Here is a 19,207-nt window from a genome sequence, read left to right on the forward strand (position 1 = left end):
GCTCAGTGAGTGGGTTCGCGATTGTTGCGTAGCCTACGATAAACCTTCGAAAGAAACTCGTCAGACCGAGGAATCGCCGCACTTCATTCACGTTTGTTGGTGTAGGGAACTTCTCCACCGACCTAAAACTTTTCTCGCCTTCCCGGTTTTTATTCCCTTCTTTAGAATTATTTCGAACTCCCAAGAAATTGCCACCGATCTCATGAAAAATTTACATTTGCTCAAGCGAACTGTCAATCCGGCCTGTCTGAGAGCTTCCAATACGTTATGAATTTGGACTAACTGCTCCTGATACTCGTCTCCCGCCGTGATTAAATCGTCCAAATATGGGTGAACTTGCTTGCCTCCCGCTAAGCCTCGAACTTTCATCATCACTTCTTGAAACTTCGCTGGTGCTCCACTCAGCCCCATCATCATAACCACCGGCTCAAAATGCCCCTCGGTCGTCACGAACGCTGCTTTCTTTGCCGACTCTCGGGACATCCCTATTTGAAAGTAACGCCATGCAAGGTCGAACGTTGAATAATTCTCGCGTCCCTCGACCTCATCTAGAATATCGTCGATCAGTGGCAATGGAAAATTTGCTCGAACCGTTTGCGTTAAGTTTCCTGTAGTCGATGACCATTCGGAAGGTTCCGTCCGGTTTCTTCACCAACATCACAGGACTCGCGTATGCCGAATTAGATTCCTCGATCATACCCGCATCCTTCATCTGTCTCAGTATCTTCTGTAACTCGTCTCTCTCAACCACCGACAGCCTGAAGGGTTTACATCTCACAGGAGAACTTCCGGGTACCTCTTTGATATCGAATTGCTCGCCCTTCGCTCTTCCTAGCTCTTTCATTGATGTCGCTGTAGTGTCGAGGGTTCGAGGCAGTCATATGTCAGCTGTCAATCGTTGAGAGCGGTTGTGTTCGATAGAGACCTCGGAGAGGGGAGCGAGGGGACCGTCGCGGAATGATACACGGTGCCTCGCTTACTGATATAAGAGAGCTACAATAAACAGTCGGGGCTCCCGATCACCAGAACCACGGGTGTGTTCACCAGGATACTACAGTGGCGCAGTGACGAGGCCTAACGCGGAAACGGCTCAGGTATCATCGTGTTGTGAGAAATCCCAGGAAACAAAATGACGGAGACAGGAGGAGGATTGGCACCGATGCCTGCGTTCCTGCAACAGCCGGGTGATCCGCCGGTTCCATGGGACGACTGGATTGAAGATTTTCAGACCTACCTCCTGGCACGGGGAGGAACAGACAAGTGGACCGTGGAACGGAAAGTGGCATTGCTTCGGTACAGCTTAGGAAATGAAGGACGCGCGCAATACCGCGCAATCCAGCACGAAGAAGCCACGGGAGTCGATGAATTCGAAAAAGCGATATGTCGGCTGAAAAGGAGATTCGCCTCGGAGAAAGGTTTAGCGGCCGCTCGCTTGGAATTCGTCAAACGCAGGCAACTACCGGGCGAAACGTTGAGAGACTTCGCTGGTTCGCTTCGAAGACTCGGGAATAAGTGCAAATTTCCCATGAGCCTCGACGACGCGATCGTGACTCAGCTAACGGTGCATACCGCAAGCGAGGCAGCCCGTGAGAAGCTGATGAATGCAGACGAAAAAGAAAAATTCGAGGATATCCTGACGAGAGCGGCGCAGGCTGAGCGGAACGTGAAGGAAGCAGGAGAATTCAAGCAACCTGCGGCTCAATCGGTGAACTGGGTGAACCGAGCGTCGAGCTCAAGATCGTACGGGGCTCGCGGAACGGCGAACCGCTTTGAAGGTACAACAAGAGAAACGACCATGAGGTGCAAAAGATGCGACAGGGAGGGCCATGGAGCCCAATCACCAAGGTGCCCCGCTCGTCGAGTGAACTGTAATCGGTGCAAGAGGCAAGGACATTTCGCCAGAATGTGTGGGAAACGGGATGAACGCGGGGTCAACATCGTGGACACCTTACCGGAACCCGGAGTGACATCACAAGATGCCTGGGATGACGGGACCGAAGAGTGGGAAGCAGAAGGATCTCGAAACAGTCAGTCGAATAAAATTGTTACGATCTATGCATTGAGTTCTCAGCCATTAGATAAAGAGATTAACATTGTGGGAAAGATAGGAAATGACCAGATTGTGTTCTTGGCCGATACGGGGGCGGCCGTCTCAACGATAAATATTAGGGACGCTAGGATAAAAACGTCAGATCTGTTGAGGCCAAAGGTTACGCTGAAAGCTTTCGGGGGGAGTTTCATAAAGGCAATAGGACTCTGGAAAGCGGTGGTGGCTATCGGAGAGCGAACGGCCGAATGCGAGTTTTACGTGGTGAACGAGGGAAAATCCTTATTAGGGAGAGATTCCCTCGGAAAACTAAAAGTGGTACTTGATTGCGAGAGAGGAACGTTTGAGGTAAATCAGGTGGACAAACCAGATGGGATCGAGAAAATGGATCAGGTGTTCTCAGATAAGCTCGGACTGGTCAAGGGGTTCGAGCATAAAGTTAAGAGAAAGCACGGGTGCCGCCCTATCCAACAAAAAATCCGAAGACTTCCATTCACCATACGAGAAAAAGTCAAAGAGGAGATTTCGAGATTAGAAAAGTTGAACGTCATCGAGAGAATCGAGGCATCGGAATGGATATCGGCCATGGTGGTGGTGGCGAAGAAGGATGGACGGGTGAGATTGTGTGTGGATTTGAGGGCTGTTAACGAGGCAATTGTCGCCGACGTTTTCCCGTTGCCGCACTTCGAAGATCTGTTAGCCGAACTGAGGGGCGCGAAGGTGTTCTCCAAGTTGGATGCACTGTCAGCGTACCATCAGGTAGTTTTGGCAGCGGAATCGAGAGATCTCACTGCGTTTATAACACCGTGGGGATTATTTCGGTTTCAACGAGTACCATTCGGTCTGGCCTCAGCACCAGCCGCGTTCCAAAGAATGATGCAAAAAGTTTTGTTCGGGATACCGGGAGTTGTGGTATACTTGGACGACGTATTGATATATGGAACGACGGTGAAAGAACATGACGAAAGATTGAAACTGACCTTGGAAAGGATTCGAAATAGTGGAATGACGTTGAATACGAAATGCGTCATCCGAGCGACGGAAATCGACTTCGTGGGGTACGCAATAAGTGCTGAGGGGGTTCGACCTACGATGGATAACATACGAGCCATCGAAGCTTTGCCGGAACCGAAAACTCTCTCGCAAATCAAGTCAGTGCTGGGGACCGCAAGTTTTTACATGAGATGTGTGCCCAGGTTTTCTGAAATAACAGAACCGATGAGAAGGCTACTAAAGGCAGATACGAAATTCGAATGGGGATCGGACCAAGAAAAAGCCTTCGAAACCATGAAACGGGAAATTATTATAGAAGCCAAACCCTTGGCAATGTTCGACCATGTTAAGGAAATCGTGGTTGCAACAGATGCGTGAAACGTCGGGTTGGGAGCGACGCTTCTACAGCTGCATGCCGACGGAGAACGGCCGGTGGCCTTCGCGTCGTGCGCTCTCAGTGATGCACAACAGCGGTACTCAGCCGGCGAGAAGGAGGCGTTGGCGTGTGTTTTCGCCATCGAGAGATGGCACGTGTTTCTCTATGGAAGGAGATTCCGGTTAAGAACAGATCACCAGGCGTTGGTGACGCTTCTGGGAGCCAAGGGCACGGGTAGGGCGCCGCTCAGAATCGCCCGATGGGTCGAAAGACTGCGTGGATATAATTTTGTGGTAGAGTATAGGCCTGGGACCAGCAACAACGTACCAGACATGCTTTCTCGGTTGCCGCTCGATGATAGGTTCACCACCGCGGGGGAGGACGAGTTAGTAGTAGCACAGCTCAGCAAGAGTACCAGCCCATTATCCTGGGAAGAGATTTCAGCAAAAACCGAAACCGATACAGAGTTAGGATTAGTTAAGAAATGGCTGAGAACTCCCAATCCGAAAATAGGAAAAAAAGAATGGACGTCAGTGATTCACGAACTAGCAGAAAAAGAGGGTGTGATACTGAGGCAGGAAAAAATTGTGTTGCCCTCTGAGCTTCGAGGAAGAGCACTACAAATCGCACATGACGACGCCCACCAGGGCATGGTTCGCACGCGGCAACGATTGAGACGGATCCACTGGTGGCCGGCCATGGATCGAATGGTGGAGGAATTCATCCGAGAATGTAAAATATGCGTCAACAGCGATCGAGTTTTGGAAAGTAGCACCGCTCCGATACAACCTACAGAGTGGCCAAGCAGAGCATGGGAGAAGCTCGCAGTCGATATCCGAGGGCCCGACCATACGCTGGGAGAGCAATACCAATTCGCGTTGGTAGTAGTGGATTACTACTCCAAATGGGTGGAGGTGAAACTGCTGAGAGAGGTGTCTGCGAATCACGTGATAAAAATGTTCCGAGAGCTGTTCGACCGTGAGGGAATTCCGGAATGCGTAGTAAGCGACAATGGTCCCCAGTTCGTGGGCCATTTGTTTGCCGAGTTCCTGTCCGAATTGGGAATCAGACACCAGCGCGTACCAATCTATAGTCCGATCTCGAACGGCTTGGTGGAAAGATTCAATCGGACGTTAGGAGGGTTCATGGAAACGGCGAAACAATTGGGAGGCGATATAGCCCAAAGAATCGGAAAAATGGTGGGGACTTACAATGCCACACCTCAAGCAACAACAGGAAAATCACCGTCAGAACTACTGCACGGCAGACCTATGCGAACCAGGTTGGATGTAATAGGCGCAACCCGGGAGAGAACAATTGATCCCGACACTCGAGAACGCGTTGAACGAAAACAAGCGGAACAAAAACAATATGCAGACCACCGTCGAGCGGCTAAAAACGATCCTTTACGAACGGGTGATCAAGTAAGGGCTAGAAAACCCCACCCAAGGAAAGTAGAAACGAAATTCTCGTCCCCCCTGCGCGTTCTCGCGAGGAAAGGCCAACACGTGTATGAGACGAACGATGGAAGAACATGGCACCGGAATCAGCTGGCGAAATGGAAAGGGCTACCTGAACAACTGCCGGAGAAACACGCATCAACGCAGTTGGGCCCGAATCACGATAATCAAGAGCCAGCGATGTGGGGGGACGACACCTTGTCGGGAGACGACGAGGAAGGCGCCCCACAGACAATTATAGACGCGGGAGGAAATTCAAGCGTCGCAGCGGAAAGACCGGAAAGCGTCGCAGCGGAAAGACCGGAAAGCGTCGCAGCGGAAAGACCGGAAAGCGTCGCAGCGGAAAGACCGGAAAAGAGGGAGACGCCTTCCGAAGAATCGGAGGAAGAATGGAAAACGCCGCCGAAAGAACAGGAGGGCAGACCAAAACGAACTAGGAAGAAACCCGACAGATTGGGGGATTTTGTGTAGGAATCATAATGAAGGAATTATGTGATAATTAGAGTTCTTAAGCATTAATCGGAACCCTCAGAATTCGTGGGAGGGAGAATGTAGTGTCGGGGGTTCGAGGCAGTCATATGTCAGCTGTCAATCGTTGAGAGCGGTTGTGTTCGATAGAGACTTCGGAGAGGGGAGCGAGGGGACCGTCGCGGAATGATACACGGTGCCTCGCTTACTGATATAAGAGAGCTACAATAAACAGTCGGGGCTCCCGATCACCAGAACCACGGGTGTGTTCACCAGGATACTACAGTCGCCACCACATCTCTATAATTATTGATCAGACCTAGTAAGGCATTCTCCCATTCTCGCGGAGTTTCTTCGTTGACGACTATGTACTTCATCTCGATCCCTGGCACCCCGTCCTCTACCTCAGCAGTTCGCGCGCTTAGTATTCGCTTCCGCGTCAGTTGGAAATACTCTTCTCGATCCGGGTCCACCGCTTCTGCCCTCGCTACGACGGTACCTCTATTGACCGCTATCTCCTCACCGCCTCCATTGACGACCGGAATAGTCACCTCATCCTTTCGGATCTCGTAAATTACCTCCGCTGTTCCCTGTTCGAATCGGATGAAACTCCCCACTTTCCCCTCTGGCTGAGTTCTCAAGAACCGAACCGTTCGGGACTGGATAATCTCGTCTGTTATCGTTTTAAGCTTGACTTTTGACCCAGCACCCTCGGGCAACACTTCGTGTATTTTCGGAAACATTTCTCGTCTCAACATCCAGGGTTCGCCGTCGAATATGATCGTTACCCCGTTTCTCATAACGTCTTTCCCTAACAGCATCTCTTTTTCTCTCAGCCTCCCACTTGGCATGACGATCAACTCTATTTTCTCGAAACTCAATCCGTCCATATCGATCTTCACCACGGCTTGTCCAATGGGCCTACAGCCTTCTCCAGTTATTCCGTATATGTTTTGACGTGAAACGTCTTTAAAAAGGTTGGCCTAGTATTTCACCAAAAGTGTGACGAAACTTGTCCATTTTCTACGCCCTGCAGCTCCGTGCCTTCTACACCGATCGTCACCCGGTTGGTGTCTCTAGATAGCACATCAATTTCATATGCTTCCTACGGAGTTCCCACACGCACAGATCAACTCCTGGAGGCAAGAATGAACACCCTATGCGCCCTATTCGCCCGTGATCATGGCTGTTCCTGGGAGAGGGCGATTTCAAATTCACCTCCGCATTCACCTCTTTCAAAACTCAGAAGAAGATATTTCCCACTCAGGAGAAGATATTTTCCCAACTTCGGTGAAGAGTTCGACTTCACCATGGCCATTCCGAAGACGTTTCACGTCCTCTACACGGTAGTGGCTCTGCTGCTACCTCTGAATTTTTTTGATTTTAGTCGGGACAATCTTCAACTCTAGAGCCTTCGCAGCCGCCTTCGAGATCACGCTGATCTCAGCTTTGCTATCGATTAGAGCCGTCCACTCTTTCTCATCTACTCGAATCTCCTTCCATTCCGCGTCTCTCTTGCTCTCCTCGTCCTTACTCTCCTCCGTTTCTGTCTCGGTCTCTATCATCAATATTGTCGGGCATTCTCGTTTCGTGTGTCCGGGCTGATTGCATCGGTAGCAGTTGAGTGTGCCGCGATTCCTTGCCGACGGTTGACTTCCGAGAGGTGTCGCCGCACTCTCTCTCTCGCGTCCATTCTACTTTCCTCGAATCTAGTCGGTGTGGCCGTTGGCGGCGCGCTGATCGGTGTCCTGGGCCTGACGCTGATATTGCTACCCATTCTCGAATCTATCGGACCTCTAGACGGATACGATTGATTGGTCGGCGTCTTCCCTCCTATATATGGGCTTTCCCTCGGAATCGGCACCGCGCTCGAAACCGTTGGTCGCCTGTTCACCAAGAACGAACTCGTACTTCCGTCCTCATTTCCCCGATGACGATCGTGACTGTCTCGATTCGTACACGTTACCGACTTATGTCCTTCCATCCCGCAATTATAGCAAGTTATGACCCTTCCTTGGAACGATCTCCTCGGCGCTCCCGATTCTCCATGCATCGAATTCGTCATCCTCGCCATATTTTTGATGTCTTCCACCAACTCGTCCGTATCCGCGTGCTCTTTACTCAACATCACAATCGCCATGTGTGCGTACTCGGCCGCGAAGCCTTTGATGACCTGCGCCTTCACATCGCTCAAGGCTAACCCAAGTCTTTTCGCTAATCTCTCGGTTCTTCCTGCAAACATATCGAGGGATTCACCTCGTCTCTGATAACTTCGCAGAAACTCATTTAAGAGCAAAATTCGGTTTTTCTCCGGAATGAATTTCCTTCTGAAGCGAACCTTGTTCTCGTCCCACGTGGTCCACTTTCCCAAATTATTCAGATGCCATAGTCTCGCCATTCCCACCATTTTCTCTAATAGAACTCCTTTCAACATCTGTACTGTCCACTTGCCCGTATCGTAAGCTACCTCCAACTGGTTTAGCCACAGCTCTGCCTCCATTTCGCTCGCTCCCGCAAATTTATCCACGGTTCTAGAGGAATACGAAACTCGCTCCTCCAACCTGACGTCCCCAGATTCCGTTTCCGTGTCCGCCTTCACTGCTCTCATCATTTCCGTCATCATGTCCTTCATCATCTTCGCGAGTTCTGTGATTGGAGCCTCGTTAGAGCTGATGTCGTCCTCGTTCTTCGCCATTCTCACAGCTCGTTTCGTCCGTTTTCACTCGTCACTCCTTCCACTATTGTCCAGTGTCGAACCACCGCTGCTTAATGTGGGGAGGCTACTGATTTGGGTAACTGAACTCAGATATGGGTGACGGCACTTTTATTGCACATCTCGAGTCTTCGACGGCGTGCTTATCTACAGCGCCTCGCGTGGCTGACTGACTGATTCACATGCACATGCGTTAGCGTACGTGGCGCGCACCATGTTCCCTACTCGTTCCCTACAATGGGTTGCAGCTCGGACGTCGTGTTCGGTGGCAGATAGCAGACCTTGATGAACTCGTATTCAGAGCGGAGCCCCTCTTCGAGATCTTTCGAGTGGCCCGGGGCGTTGTCCAGTACCAGTAGAGCTTTCATTGGCAAACATGATTGGCGCAAAAACTTCTTCACGCTAGGTGCGAAGACTTTTAGCACCCACTTATTGAAAATTGTTTGCGTCACCCAGGCCTTCCGATTAGATTTCCAAAAAACCGGGAGATTAGATTTTTGTATGCGATGCTTCTTGAACGCTCTCGGATTCTCGGAGTGGTACACTAACGAGGGCTCCAACTTCAGATCTCCGCTGGCATTAGCTCCCAAGAGCAATGTCAGTCTTTCTTTCATCATTTCACGTCCTGGTACCGTCGTCTGCTCTCCGGTTGTGAAAGTACTGTTGGGCATCTTCTCCCAGAAGAGACCCGTCTCATCGCATTCGAACACCTGTTCCGGCAAATATCCTTCCTCTGCTATCAACGCTTGGAAGTCCTTGGCGAACGCAGCAGCGCCCGCACTATCAGCGCTGGCTGCTTCACCGAGACATTTCACATGATGTACTCCCGTTCTTTTCCGGAACCGGCGAAACCAACCTCGGCTCGCTTTGGAACCGAGCTCGCCGTCGGCATCTCCGCTCGAAAATCAGCCTCGCCTTCTCACAAATCATGTCTCTCGACAGGACATCTCCTCGCATCTGCCTTTCCGTGATCCACAATAGCAACAGATTCTCGACCTCGTCCAGCCTCGGAGATCGCTGCTTCTCAGAGCAGATCTGCACCTCACCTTTTCCTGCGTGTACACCAGCTACTTTTTCACGATTCGCGATGATGGTGGCGATCGTTGATTTGTTGACTCTGTATTCTGACGCTAAATCCGAAATCTTCCGACCACCTTCTCTCTTTGCAATGATTTCTTTCTTGGTTTCTATCGAGAGTTTTCTCCGCCTTTTCGCACACCGTTTCTCCGTACCGCCCATGGTTGGCGACGGGGAGCAGCTCACCGTCGGAATTGTGCTTGAGTCACTTGGCAGGACGAGGGTCCCCGGTTCTGACACGAACTTATTCAAAGAACTTGTTTACTCAAAGATCACGATGACCAGATGAGATCCGCGGAACAAGTTATGGCGAAAGCGCGGTTTGTTTCCCGATGCGCAGTGAATAGTCACATGGCTTGTTGCGCGACGTCAAAGTGTCGTGCATCTAGAATCTAGATGGCATCGTGCATCTAGATCGCCGCGAATCGACGCGCTACCACAGGAAAGCGGAGAATACCGAAATCCGACGACCTCTGTCATCCCCTCTAATTTTCTCCAGAAATATGAGGAAGTTCGTTAAGCGGGTCAAACTGCTTCGTAATGCGGGCCAATGGTGTCGATTCAAAATGGTTCGGTATCTGGAACATTCGTTATCCGAGGCGTTCGTAAACCGGGACCCCACTGTACTATCATTCACTCGATGACGCATGATTTTCATGGGCATGTAAAGAAAATGTTGGGGAACAACCCCACGTCTGTCACTCCTCCGTATTTCAGACATGCATAAACTACATGGCGTTGCTCGAACACCTGCAGCATCCTTAGACGTGATCTTACGGCCTACCCCAAGATAAATTTCAGGGAAAGATAGCTCCTCCGCATAAGTATCAAATAATAAGCTCTCGGCCCTGTTATACTGTCCGGGAGCGATATCTAGACAATGGTCTTCGTTCCAAATCATGGTCTGCTGAAGTGCATTCAAAATCCCCGATTCCGGTTCTGTGACCGTATTGAGTTCCTCGATATCGAAATCAGTTTCCGAAACACGGGCAGACTCGGCAGAGGGGACAGACTCATTGAGCTTCGAGAAATCTACAGTTATACCATAGTATCTGTATAGCGGTTGGTCGATCAGGAACTGAAGCCAAGATTTCACGGTTGATTTTTTCACGAAGCCACTCAAATACGAAGACTTGTGAATGATGTTCTTTTTGAGATTCACGTTAAAAGCATAGTCGTCATCAAGTGACCGTGGCAATGACAGAACCATGGTATTCACATCGACGGGCACGTTTATGACTTGCCCGACTATGCCGTAGCAACCATTACGACGTAAACGACGGATCTGCATATGTGGTGATCTGCATATATGATCCGCGGTGACAAGAGACGTTCCGATAGAGGATCGGCAAGTACCTCGGCTTCGCTGGATATTGATATCCATTGGTCTTACTGAGAGGTGGGATTTCAAAGGGTCTGGGGAGAACGTGGGGAAATTCTGCCCCCAGGAACCACATCGAAGATGAGCCTCTTGCGATAGTTAATTCATTATTAGAATAACCTCCGCATAGTCCTGACACCGATGGCACCCTGCGGTCTCCGTCAATGCCGAAATAAGTCTCTTCTTCTCGTCCACCTTTCTCGAAAACGGCGGCGGCCCGAGATACATATGAAGCGCCTCTTCTTTTTCTCTACGCGATACCTTGGTTTCCCACTCTGTCAGCCTAGGGCTTCGAGTATTCCTTGCTTATCAGACGTGATCGATTTCCGCATTCCTCCGCTTCTTTTTCAATCGGCTCCGTGTTTTTCGGATGGGAGTCGGAAAGACCAACCAGCGTTTGGCCGACGGATAGGCGAGTGCTTAGAGCGGTCTGCACATCAAATACAGATTCGCGCAACCCACTTTGTATGGTGCGGGAAGCAGCGTGGCTTCGATCCCTGCAGCCGTTCATTTCGAGGATGGTTTCCATGGTTCCAACGGTTCCCATTCTTCCGGGGTGAATGCCGAATCGGCTTCCAGGCCATGGCCTACCAAATCCTGGTACCTCGCTCACCGCCGACAGACCCTTGGGTCCCTCGCGGAGAGCTAAGAGGAGGGACGAGAGAAACAAGCTGAATCTGGGAGCAGGATGATCGGGTAACTCTAGAAATCCCAGTATTCAAATTCTCAATTAGTAGCTTTGCACTCGCGGCCGCGCCGCGAGGAAAACAATCCACATGGCGCGTAACTACTTTGTATTCAAACTTCCCCGAAACCGTTGAGAAGCGTTACTCGTAGAGTCATTCGAATCCACCTCTGTGCAACGACGTTTGGTGATTTTCACCCTCTCGAATTTCCTCCTGGGAAAATCTCCCGAGGCTCGGAGATCTAGGAGAACGATGCCAACCCAAAGATGTTCAATGTGTGCTGAGGGAGTTCACAATGTGAGAGGCAGATCAAGACAAGTATCTACCCAGCAAGAGGCAAGCCGTTTCTCTTCCTTCTACCATCTCCCGGTGCACGTCAATGATCATGTGTGTGGCAGATGCCGTATGATGACGGAACCTCGCGCGACGCCCCCGTCAGCTTCAGGAGATGACTTCGGAACGAGTCTGTCAGAAACCGCTCAGGTGGAATTAGGCTTTCCTCGAACGACCTCTTCCCATAGGCGCTGTGTTGCTTGCCCGGCCTCAAGTCGCCTTCGTTCTGTGACTTTCTCAGGACGATATAGGATCTTCAACGAAGCCCGTATATTCGTGCCGAAGGGAAGTCGGACATGCCCTCTGCATCGACTCGAAGATATCAATCCCAGTATTCTGAGACTTGTAGGCGACTCCTCGTCAGTCGAGTCTGAGGATCTACGGAGACTTTTCCGTGGACCGGATGATCTCTCGCTGTCCGGTAGAGTGAGGGACCTTGGGAACATCTTGTTATCTGATGACCAGCTCAAAAATCTAATGGGATTCTCACGCCAGGATCTCCTCAGGATACGAAGTGGCTTACCATCCCTGGAGAGTACCAGGTCTATGACAGATTCGCAGGCCCTCTTCATATTCTTTTTCAAGTTGCGTACAGGTAACTCGAATGACGTGATCGCGAGCTTGCTAGGCTTGAGCGACCGTAAGAAGGTCTCAATCGGCTTCTCGAGAGTGCTTCAAGCTTTCGAAAGAGATATCCTCCCAGGAAACTTCGGGCCCCAAGCTCTCGATCGCCAGGTTCTCCTGACAAACACGACCGACTCAGCTAGAAGATTGCTGAACTTGCGTGATAATCAGGTGGCCCTGGTGCTCGATGGGACCTACATTCGACACCAGAAGAGTTCCAACAACGCCTTTCAGCGTGGTGAATACTCCGGACAGAAGAAAGTTCCTCTCTGCAAGCCATTCACCATATGCACGACGAATGGGCTCATAGTTGATTTCGCGGGTCCATACAAAGGAACTGATAATGATGCCACAATTGCTCTCGACGTTCTGAAGAATGAGGCTCTGACATCTTTACTGACCCAAGGTGATGTGTTGATAGTCGACCGAGGTTTCCGGGACGCTTCGAAGCGTCTGGAGGAGATGGGATTTCGGGTGGAGATGCCGGCAATGAAGGGGAACCGGAAGCAACTCCCCTCTGATGAGGCGAACAGGTCGCGCTTGGTCACGAAGGTGCGTTGGATTGTGGAGGCAATACACGGTCGCGTCGCGCAGAGGTACAAGCTTCTACACCACAGCATGGATAACAAGCTGCTCCCCAAGGTCAAGTCTCTGTGTCGCATCGTAGGATACCTCGAGAATGAATATGGACCTCGATCTTGGAGCAGCGGCGAATGGACCGAGGTTGTCGTAGATCGTATCGAGCAACGCATCAACACGCCGAACCTTCTCGGACCGCGGGTAGAGTCCGAAGGATGGAATCGTCGCCGTTCTCTTCTCCAGAATATCTCGGCCTCCGACCTCACCGACTTCCCGATGTTGAATGAACGGCAGCTACATCTATTCGTTTCTGGGCCCTACCAAATCAATCTCGCGAAGTCCTATCTGGCGGAGATGATGAACGACGCGGATGACATCGAGATGAAGTTCGTCAAGGAAGAGCGCGATGTCGTCCAGCTTCAAGTGAGATCTCGCCACGTGAACAGGAAAACTTACAGGATATATATTCGTTACCAGGCTAATAAACACTCAATCGACGGAATCGCAGAATATTGGTGCGAATGCCCGAACGGCAATCGAACGGTGGGCTGTTGTGCACACGTGGCAGCAGCTGTTTTCTATTTGTCGCATGCGAGGTATCTTGGTAGTATTCCTCGTCCCGCGGCGAATCTACAGAATCTCTTCCTGCCATCCGGGGACGGAACGGAATCAGAGAATGATGAGACGGATCCGTGAAGATATCGGAAGGAAACGTTACTCGCAAATCAACGATCAGCATGAAGCAATGATGTACAACAACTGCAACGATCATGAGTATTCACGACCTCAAACCTTTCATATGATCTGAATAATGTTATATAATATAATCCATTCATATACCTGCTCATTATCTTTCAATAATATAATCATAATAAAATCGTTCAGCATTCTGATTCTGATCCCCGTCACGGAAAGATGGAGTCTTGAAGTCACCATTCACCGTCTTTTCTAAGAGCTAGGGACATCTTCTTCCGTGACCTCTCTCATTCCGAACCGCAACCGGTTCCCGGGGCTGCTCTGGAAAACGTTTTTACGCATTTTGAGGGAGCACGGGCGATGATCTAAACCCCCACAATGCGGAGAATGGGAGCCTCGAAGTTGTCTACGAGTCGCGAGCCGTCCCGATGAAGTTGGCGTTTGGGGGCAGAATTTCCCCAGACCCACACACTCCGACACACTCTGAAACAATCACCACATAGCTTGAAGACCGTGGTATCCTCGTTCTCGAAATGGTCTCGCAGAAACATCGCCATTCTAGGATTCGCTGTTTTGAGATCGCGGAGAAACCAGAGGCGATCACAGACATCGCATTTATGCCCGAACTCGTTGTGAAGGAACATATTTTTGAATCGCTGGGTCGCTCTTTTCCACCTATATTCGTAAGCCGCATTCCTCGTGCATTCGGTACCTCCATCGAATTTCGCAGCAATATTTCTGTGGACACCCACCTCGTTTCGACTATCGCTATCCTGACGCATGAAATGTACCGATTCTTGCCGACTCACATTTCCATCTTCAGGGATCGAACTCAGCGTACCAAGATCTCCCGTGTTGGCCTTTGGTGACTGGGCCATTGCACGACGATTCCCGCGGGATCTTTCCGTTGATGTTTTCGGCCGTTTCGCAGCAGCTTCAGACTGCCCTATATTTTCAGCTACTCTAGCTTTCCGCTTTATTCGCATGATGCTACTTGTCTTCGGTCTCATGGCGAACACCAAGGAATGAAGTCCTCTTCGGAGACTCATCAGCTGCACACTTCGTTATAATCTATCGAATCTCGGCGAAACCTCCGTTTCCAATTTGCGGATAGACGAGCTGATCTCCACTCGGAACCCTGTTCGATTCAAGATCCTCCTCCGATCAGAATCCTAAGTGCGAGAAACTTATTTGATAGGCGGTCTGAAAGTTGATAAAGAAAACCTGCATAGCTTTTGCGGTTTTCTCCACCAGAGCAAGGGATAGGTATCCCTACGAGCTAGGTTATTCCCCGGACAAGCAGTCTTGAGTCACTTAAAGTCCGTGTCGTCGCCGATATACATCAGAGTCTTACTTCCATTCAATTGCTTGAGCCGACCATCCTTCCCCTATTCTGGGAAACAATTGTTTATTCATGCGGCTGAATGGAGGTTTTCGTGGGTCGGCAGAAATCGTCTATGGGACCTCTTTCTCAGCTCGGTTCCGGACGAGAATTCATCGGAACAATGTCCCGTAAATTTGCAATCTTTCGATCCAATCCACAAGATAATCCGATTCCTGTCAGCGGAGATCCAGCCCCGCAAAAGCGGACTAGATTTCGTTGCATGGAGGACGAAGTTCCTTTGACCGGCTACTGGAGACATTTTAAAGACGTTTTCACGTCAAAAAAACTCATCATGCTTGGTGTCGACGAAAAGAATCTTCCAAGTACGGACACCGTCCAAGCTCTCACAAACAGCATGGCATCGGTTGCTTTGACGTTGCCGACGTTCTGGGCGCAGAATCCTGATGCGTGGTTCTACAAAGTTGGAGCCCAATTCAAAAATGCCAACATCACCACCGAGCAAAGGAGGTTCTACAAAGTCCTGGCTGTCCTGCCGGAGAGTGCTGCAATCCGTGTTCGCGAAATAGCTCAGCAAGGTCAGTTCAATCCAGGCGACTACGAGAAACTGAAACAGAAACTCATCCGAACTCGCCAGCCGTCAACCCTTGAACGATTGGACCGTCTGACCGAGTTGAAAAACATCGCGCACAAGAAGCCATCGGAGATTTTGATTGATCTGGAAGCGATTTTCCATTCGGCAATCGTGTAACACATAATGCCTACGAACGAATACATGAAAAAAGTCTGGTGGCTGAGAGCTCTTCAGACCTCGATCCAACAAAATCTCCTTCCGGTTGTGGCCAATGTGACGGTAAATGACCTCGCGGTAATTGCTGACCAAATGTATACATCTAACCCTCCCGTCGAACGAATATCCGAAATCCGTGCGGAGAGCCAATTATACCCTGAACAGGACACAGTTCTTCCGTCATGCGCTGTGTGTTCTTCAAGTGTGATTGAACTCAATGTGTCTGCCGTTTCAAACAGGTACAACAAACAAATACGACAGCCGAAGAAGGACTCATTGCTGTTATGCAGGTATCACATCAAGTTCGGGGACAGGGCTAGACGTTGCGTCGATGGATGTTCCAAATACGTCCCGAGTTCAAAAAACTAGGATGGCGGCGTTGACTGACCGATTGTCGAAAAGACTTTTCGTCATCGACAAATTTACACGCCGCAAATTCCTCATTGATTCAGGAAGCGATATATCCAGCATGCCGCATTCTCCCTCGAGCGCCCTGACGCCGAATGCGACACAATTGTATGCAGCGAACATCACACCAATCAAGACGTTTGGAGAGAGGACTTGCATCCTCGATCTCGGGCTGGGAAAACCGATCGAATTCACTTTCGTTCTGACGGACGTTTAGCAACCCATCATCGGCGCGGATCTCCTATCCCATACAACCTAGCGCCAGACCTCCGCGCGCGGCGTCTGATTGACTTGAACTCACCACGCACTAGTGAATGCCAAATAGCTCGACACCCAGCAATCGGTATCAGCCTGGTGAAATACCCGATTCCGGACAACATCGAAACCGTTCTCAGGGCATTCCCCGGCATCACGGGCAAAGCTACAAGTGAGGGAAGACAACAATCATTGATTTATCATCACATCGAAACCAAAGGACGACCAGTCACGTGCCGTGTTCGAAGACTAGACCCCAGGAAGTTCAACATCGCCAAGGAACATTTCGACCAGATGGGAAAACACGGAGTAGTTCGACGTTCGAAAAGCGCATTCGCATCACCGTTACCTATGGTTCCGAAGAGCGACGACTCATGGAGGGCCGTAGGTGATTTCAGAGCATGGAATGCCGGCACAGTCCCCGACAGATACCCTGTCCCGCACTTGGAGAACTTTGCGTACAAGCTAGAAGGTTGTAAGATCTTCAGCTCCCTCGACCTAGTCAAAGCATTTCATCAAATGCCGGTCGCCGAGGAGGACATACACAAATGGCTATAAGAACACCCTTTGGCCTGTACGAATTCATCAAAATGCCCTTCGGTCTCCGCAACTCAGCTCAAACGTTTCAACGATTCATGGACCTACTTACAAGGGACCTGGAGTTCGCTTTCGTCTACATCGACGATATCCTGATAGCGTCCCGCAACGAAAAGGAACACATTCAGCACCTTCGGCGGTTGTTCTCCTGTTTGGATGAGTATGGGCTAGTCATCAACATCAATAAGTGCAAATTCGCCGTTCCCGAGTTGAAGTTCCTGGGCCATAATGTGTCCCCAGAAGGAATATCTCCACTTGAAGACCGCTTCGAGGCCATCTGCAAGTTTCCGTTGCCCATGTCGGTCAAGCAGCTCCAACGATACCTCGGTATGCTTAACTTCTATCGGCGCTTCGTTAAAAACGTCGCTGAGATATTGATCCCACTTTATGCCCTCACGAACAGGAAGAAACTCGAGTGGACTGATGAGTCCTTGCAAGCATTCGAGGAATCGAAAAAAAGCCTCAGATCATATACCATGCTGAGTTCCCCGGAAACGAGTTCCAAACTGTCCTTGGCTGTGGCTTTGCAGCGGTTCCGGAACCGCGGGACCGCACCACAAACGCGGTTCTGGAACCGCAGGGTAGATGCCGCTAAATTCCAGCGGGAGGCGATAGAACGGTTCCAGAATTATCAGTCCACCGAGAAATTCGATGTTTCAATGCCCGTTTTCATTGGAGAAGGGCTCTCTCGGGAGCAAGTGCCCTCTTCCAATGGTCTCGCATCCGTAAATAAACCGTCGAGCCGCGCGAGTTCCAGAGAGACAGGTATCCCGGATGGGGGTACTCTTTCCTCCGGAATGGAGATCCGATCGACGTATAAACATGCACGTACGCGACTCAGGCTGACACAGAGGATCGTGGTATGATTAGACTGATTTGAGGTCGTCACAGAACTGTAAACTTTTCGAGAATCTATCATTTCAAGAATGAACCGATCGTCATACACCAATGAGCCCAAGAGCTGGGTTTGGAACTGGTTCGGGAAAAGTTCCGACCAAGCACAGTGCGTCGTTTGTACGAAGGTGAGCTCCGTAGAGTACTCCTTCGATACACGTCAATGTTCCGGTGAGCCTTGCAGAAATAGGCGAGTATACCTGATGGAGGTTCTCATCTGCGACTCATTCTTCCTCGTATCGGGATTGATCTTTGTTTGGTACTCGGAATAGATACTCGATACTCAAGCTTAAGCTGAACTGCTCAATCGATGACACTCCGATTCCACAGACAGAATACACTGCTTATCTATGAGTAGAACCGCAACTTCGTGCGGGCCATGACAACGATTCAAAGAAGCAAGAAGCTAGGTAATGTCAATGACATTACCGTAGATTCACGTGAAAGCGTTTAATGACGATTTTTCCGGCAAGCGGTCGGCTTGCCGAGGTGTCAAATCATGGCAAATAGACCTATCCCTCTATCGGCCCTCTGAAGGATGGAATTGGGTGAGTTTTCATGAAAGCTCGGTTAGAGCCCACTGATTGCCCGACGGGGCTGCGATATTCAATCATTCTACGAGAGATGGTTTCCGTGGTTCGAAGGCATCGATACCTCTTCCAAATCCCGTCGGCATAATCATCGAAAACCGCGCTAGCTATCGAGTTTCGGAAGTTTTTCCGCTTCACGAATCTAGAATCGAAAGCCACACCTATCTACCCTTTAAGTCCTTGGGCTGCCGGAGTAGGAAGTCTTTTCGGACCCTCACTGCGGCTTACTCGACGAATCCGCTAAGATACGACGATTGGTGAATGTTGTTGGTCTTCAGTTCGACATATAGCGCGTGGTCGTCATCATCCAGGGAACGCGGTTAAGTTTGAGCCTTACTTTTGACGTGAAGGGGACGTCGATGTGATAAGTAATCATAAGTTATGATAAGTTTGAGCTGAGTTTAGCTTCTTGAAATTACATTTGTGTCCCCATCGGGGGAAGATCAGCCGAGGGTTGTGCAATGGAGGCCTTGACAATCTTCGAATGTCGCAGAAAGCGGAGCCTCTCATCCATGTTACAAGCATGGCGGTACACGTTTTTGAGGAAGACACGCCGGAATTGCTGAGTTTCGCGTTCCCGTGCAGCAGTGAAGTAAGAATATCGCATGATTTCGTCATCATGATGGAATTCAGATCTCACTGTACCGGACTCGATCGCGACCGGGCTTTTCTGACCACGGCGACCTTCGGAGCCGGAGCCGAAGTCGACTCTTGATGAGTCGCCCCATGGAGAGATCCTCCCGATGACAGCCTAAATCTGTTGACACGCGCACTCGCTGAGCTTGAAAGTAACTTCGTCGTGCCGCTTCTGTCGCCAGGAGCTCCCTTCAAAGGGTCTCATCTATCCCCCTATCCCCCTATGCCCCTATATAATAAAAGCGCTATGTCTGCCTGACAC

The 19,207-nt window shown here is 50.2% G+C and overlaps 1 protein-coding gene and 2 pseudogenes across 1 annotated transcript; 2 read left to right on the top strand and 1 right to left on the bottom strand.

Moving 5' to 3' along the window:
* The first annotated feature begins 1,129 nt into the window (after positions 1 to 1,129).
* On the top strand, positions 1,130 to 5,347 carry LOC108863953 (uncharacterized protein K02A2.6-like; annotated as a pseudogene).
* A 2,931-nt stretch (positions 5,348 to 8,278) lies between these two features.
* LOC100898066 (tigger transposable element-derived protein 1-like) lies at positions 8,279 to 9,296 on the bottom strand (annotated as a pseudogene).
* Positions 9,297 to 15,037: 5,741 nt separating this feature from the next.
* LOC108863954 (uncharacterized) lies at positions 15,038 to 15,526 on the top strand. Its single transcript, XM_018638710.1, has one exon. The coding sequence runs from the start codon at positions 15,038 to 15,040 to the stop codon at positions 15,524 to 15,526; it is 489 nt and encodes a 162-aa protein (XP_018494226.1).
* The last annotated feature ends 3,681 nt before the right edge of the window (positions 15,527 to 19,207 follow it).

This window comes from Galendromus occidentalis, unplaced genomic scaffold (genome assembly GCF_000255335.2).
Source record: "Galendromus occidentalis unplaced genomic scaffold, Mocc_1.1 scf7180000077144, whole genome shotgun sequence".
NCBI classification, from domain to species: domain Eukaryota; kingdom Metazoa; phylum Arthropoda; class Arachnida; order Mesostigmata; family Phytoseiidae; genus Galendromus; species Galendromus occidentalis.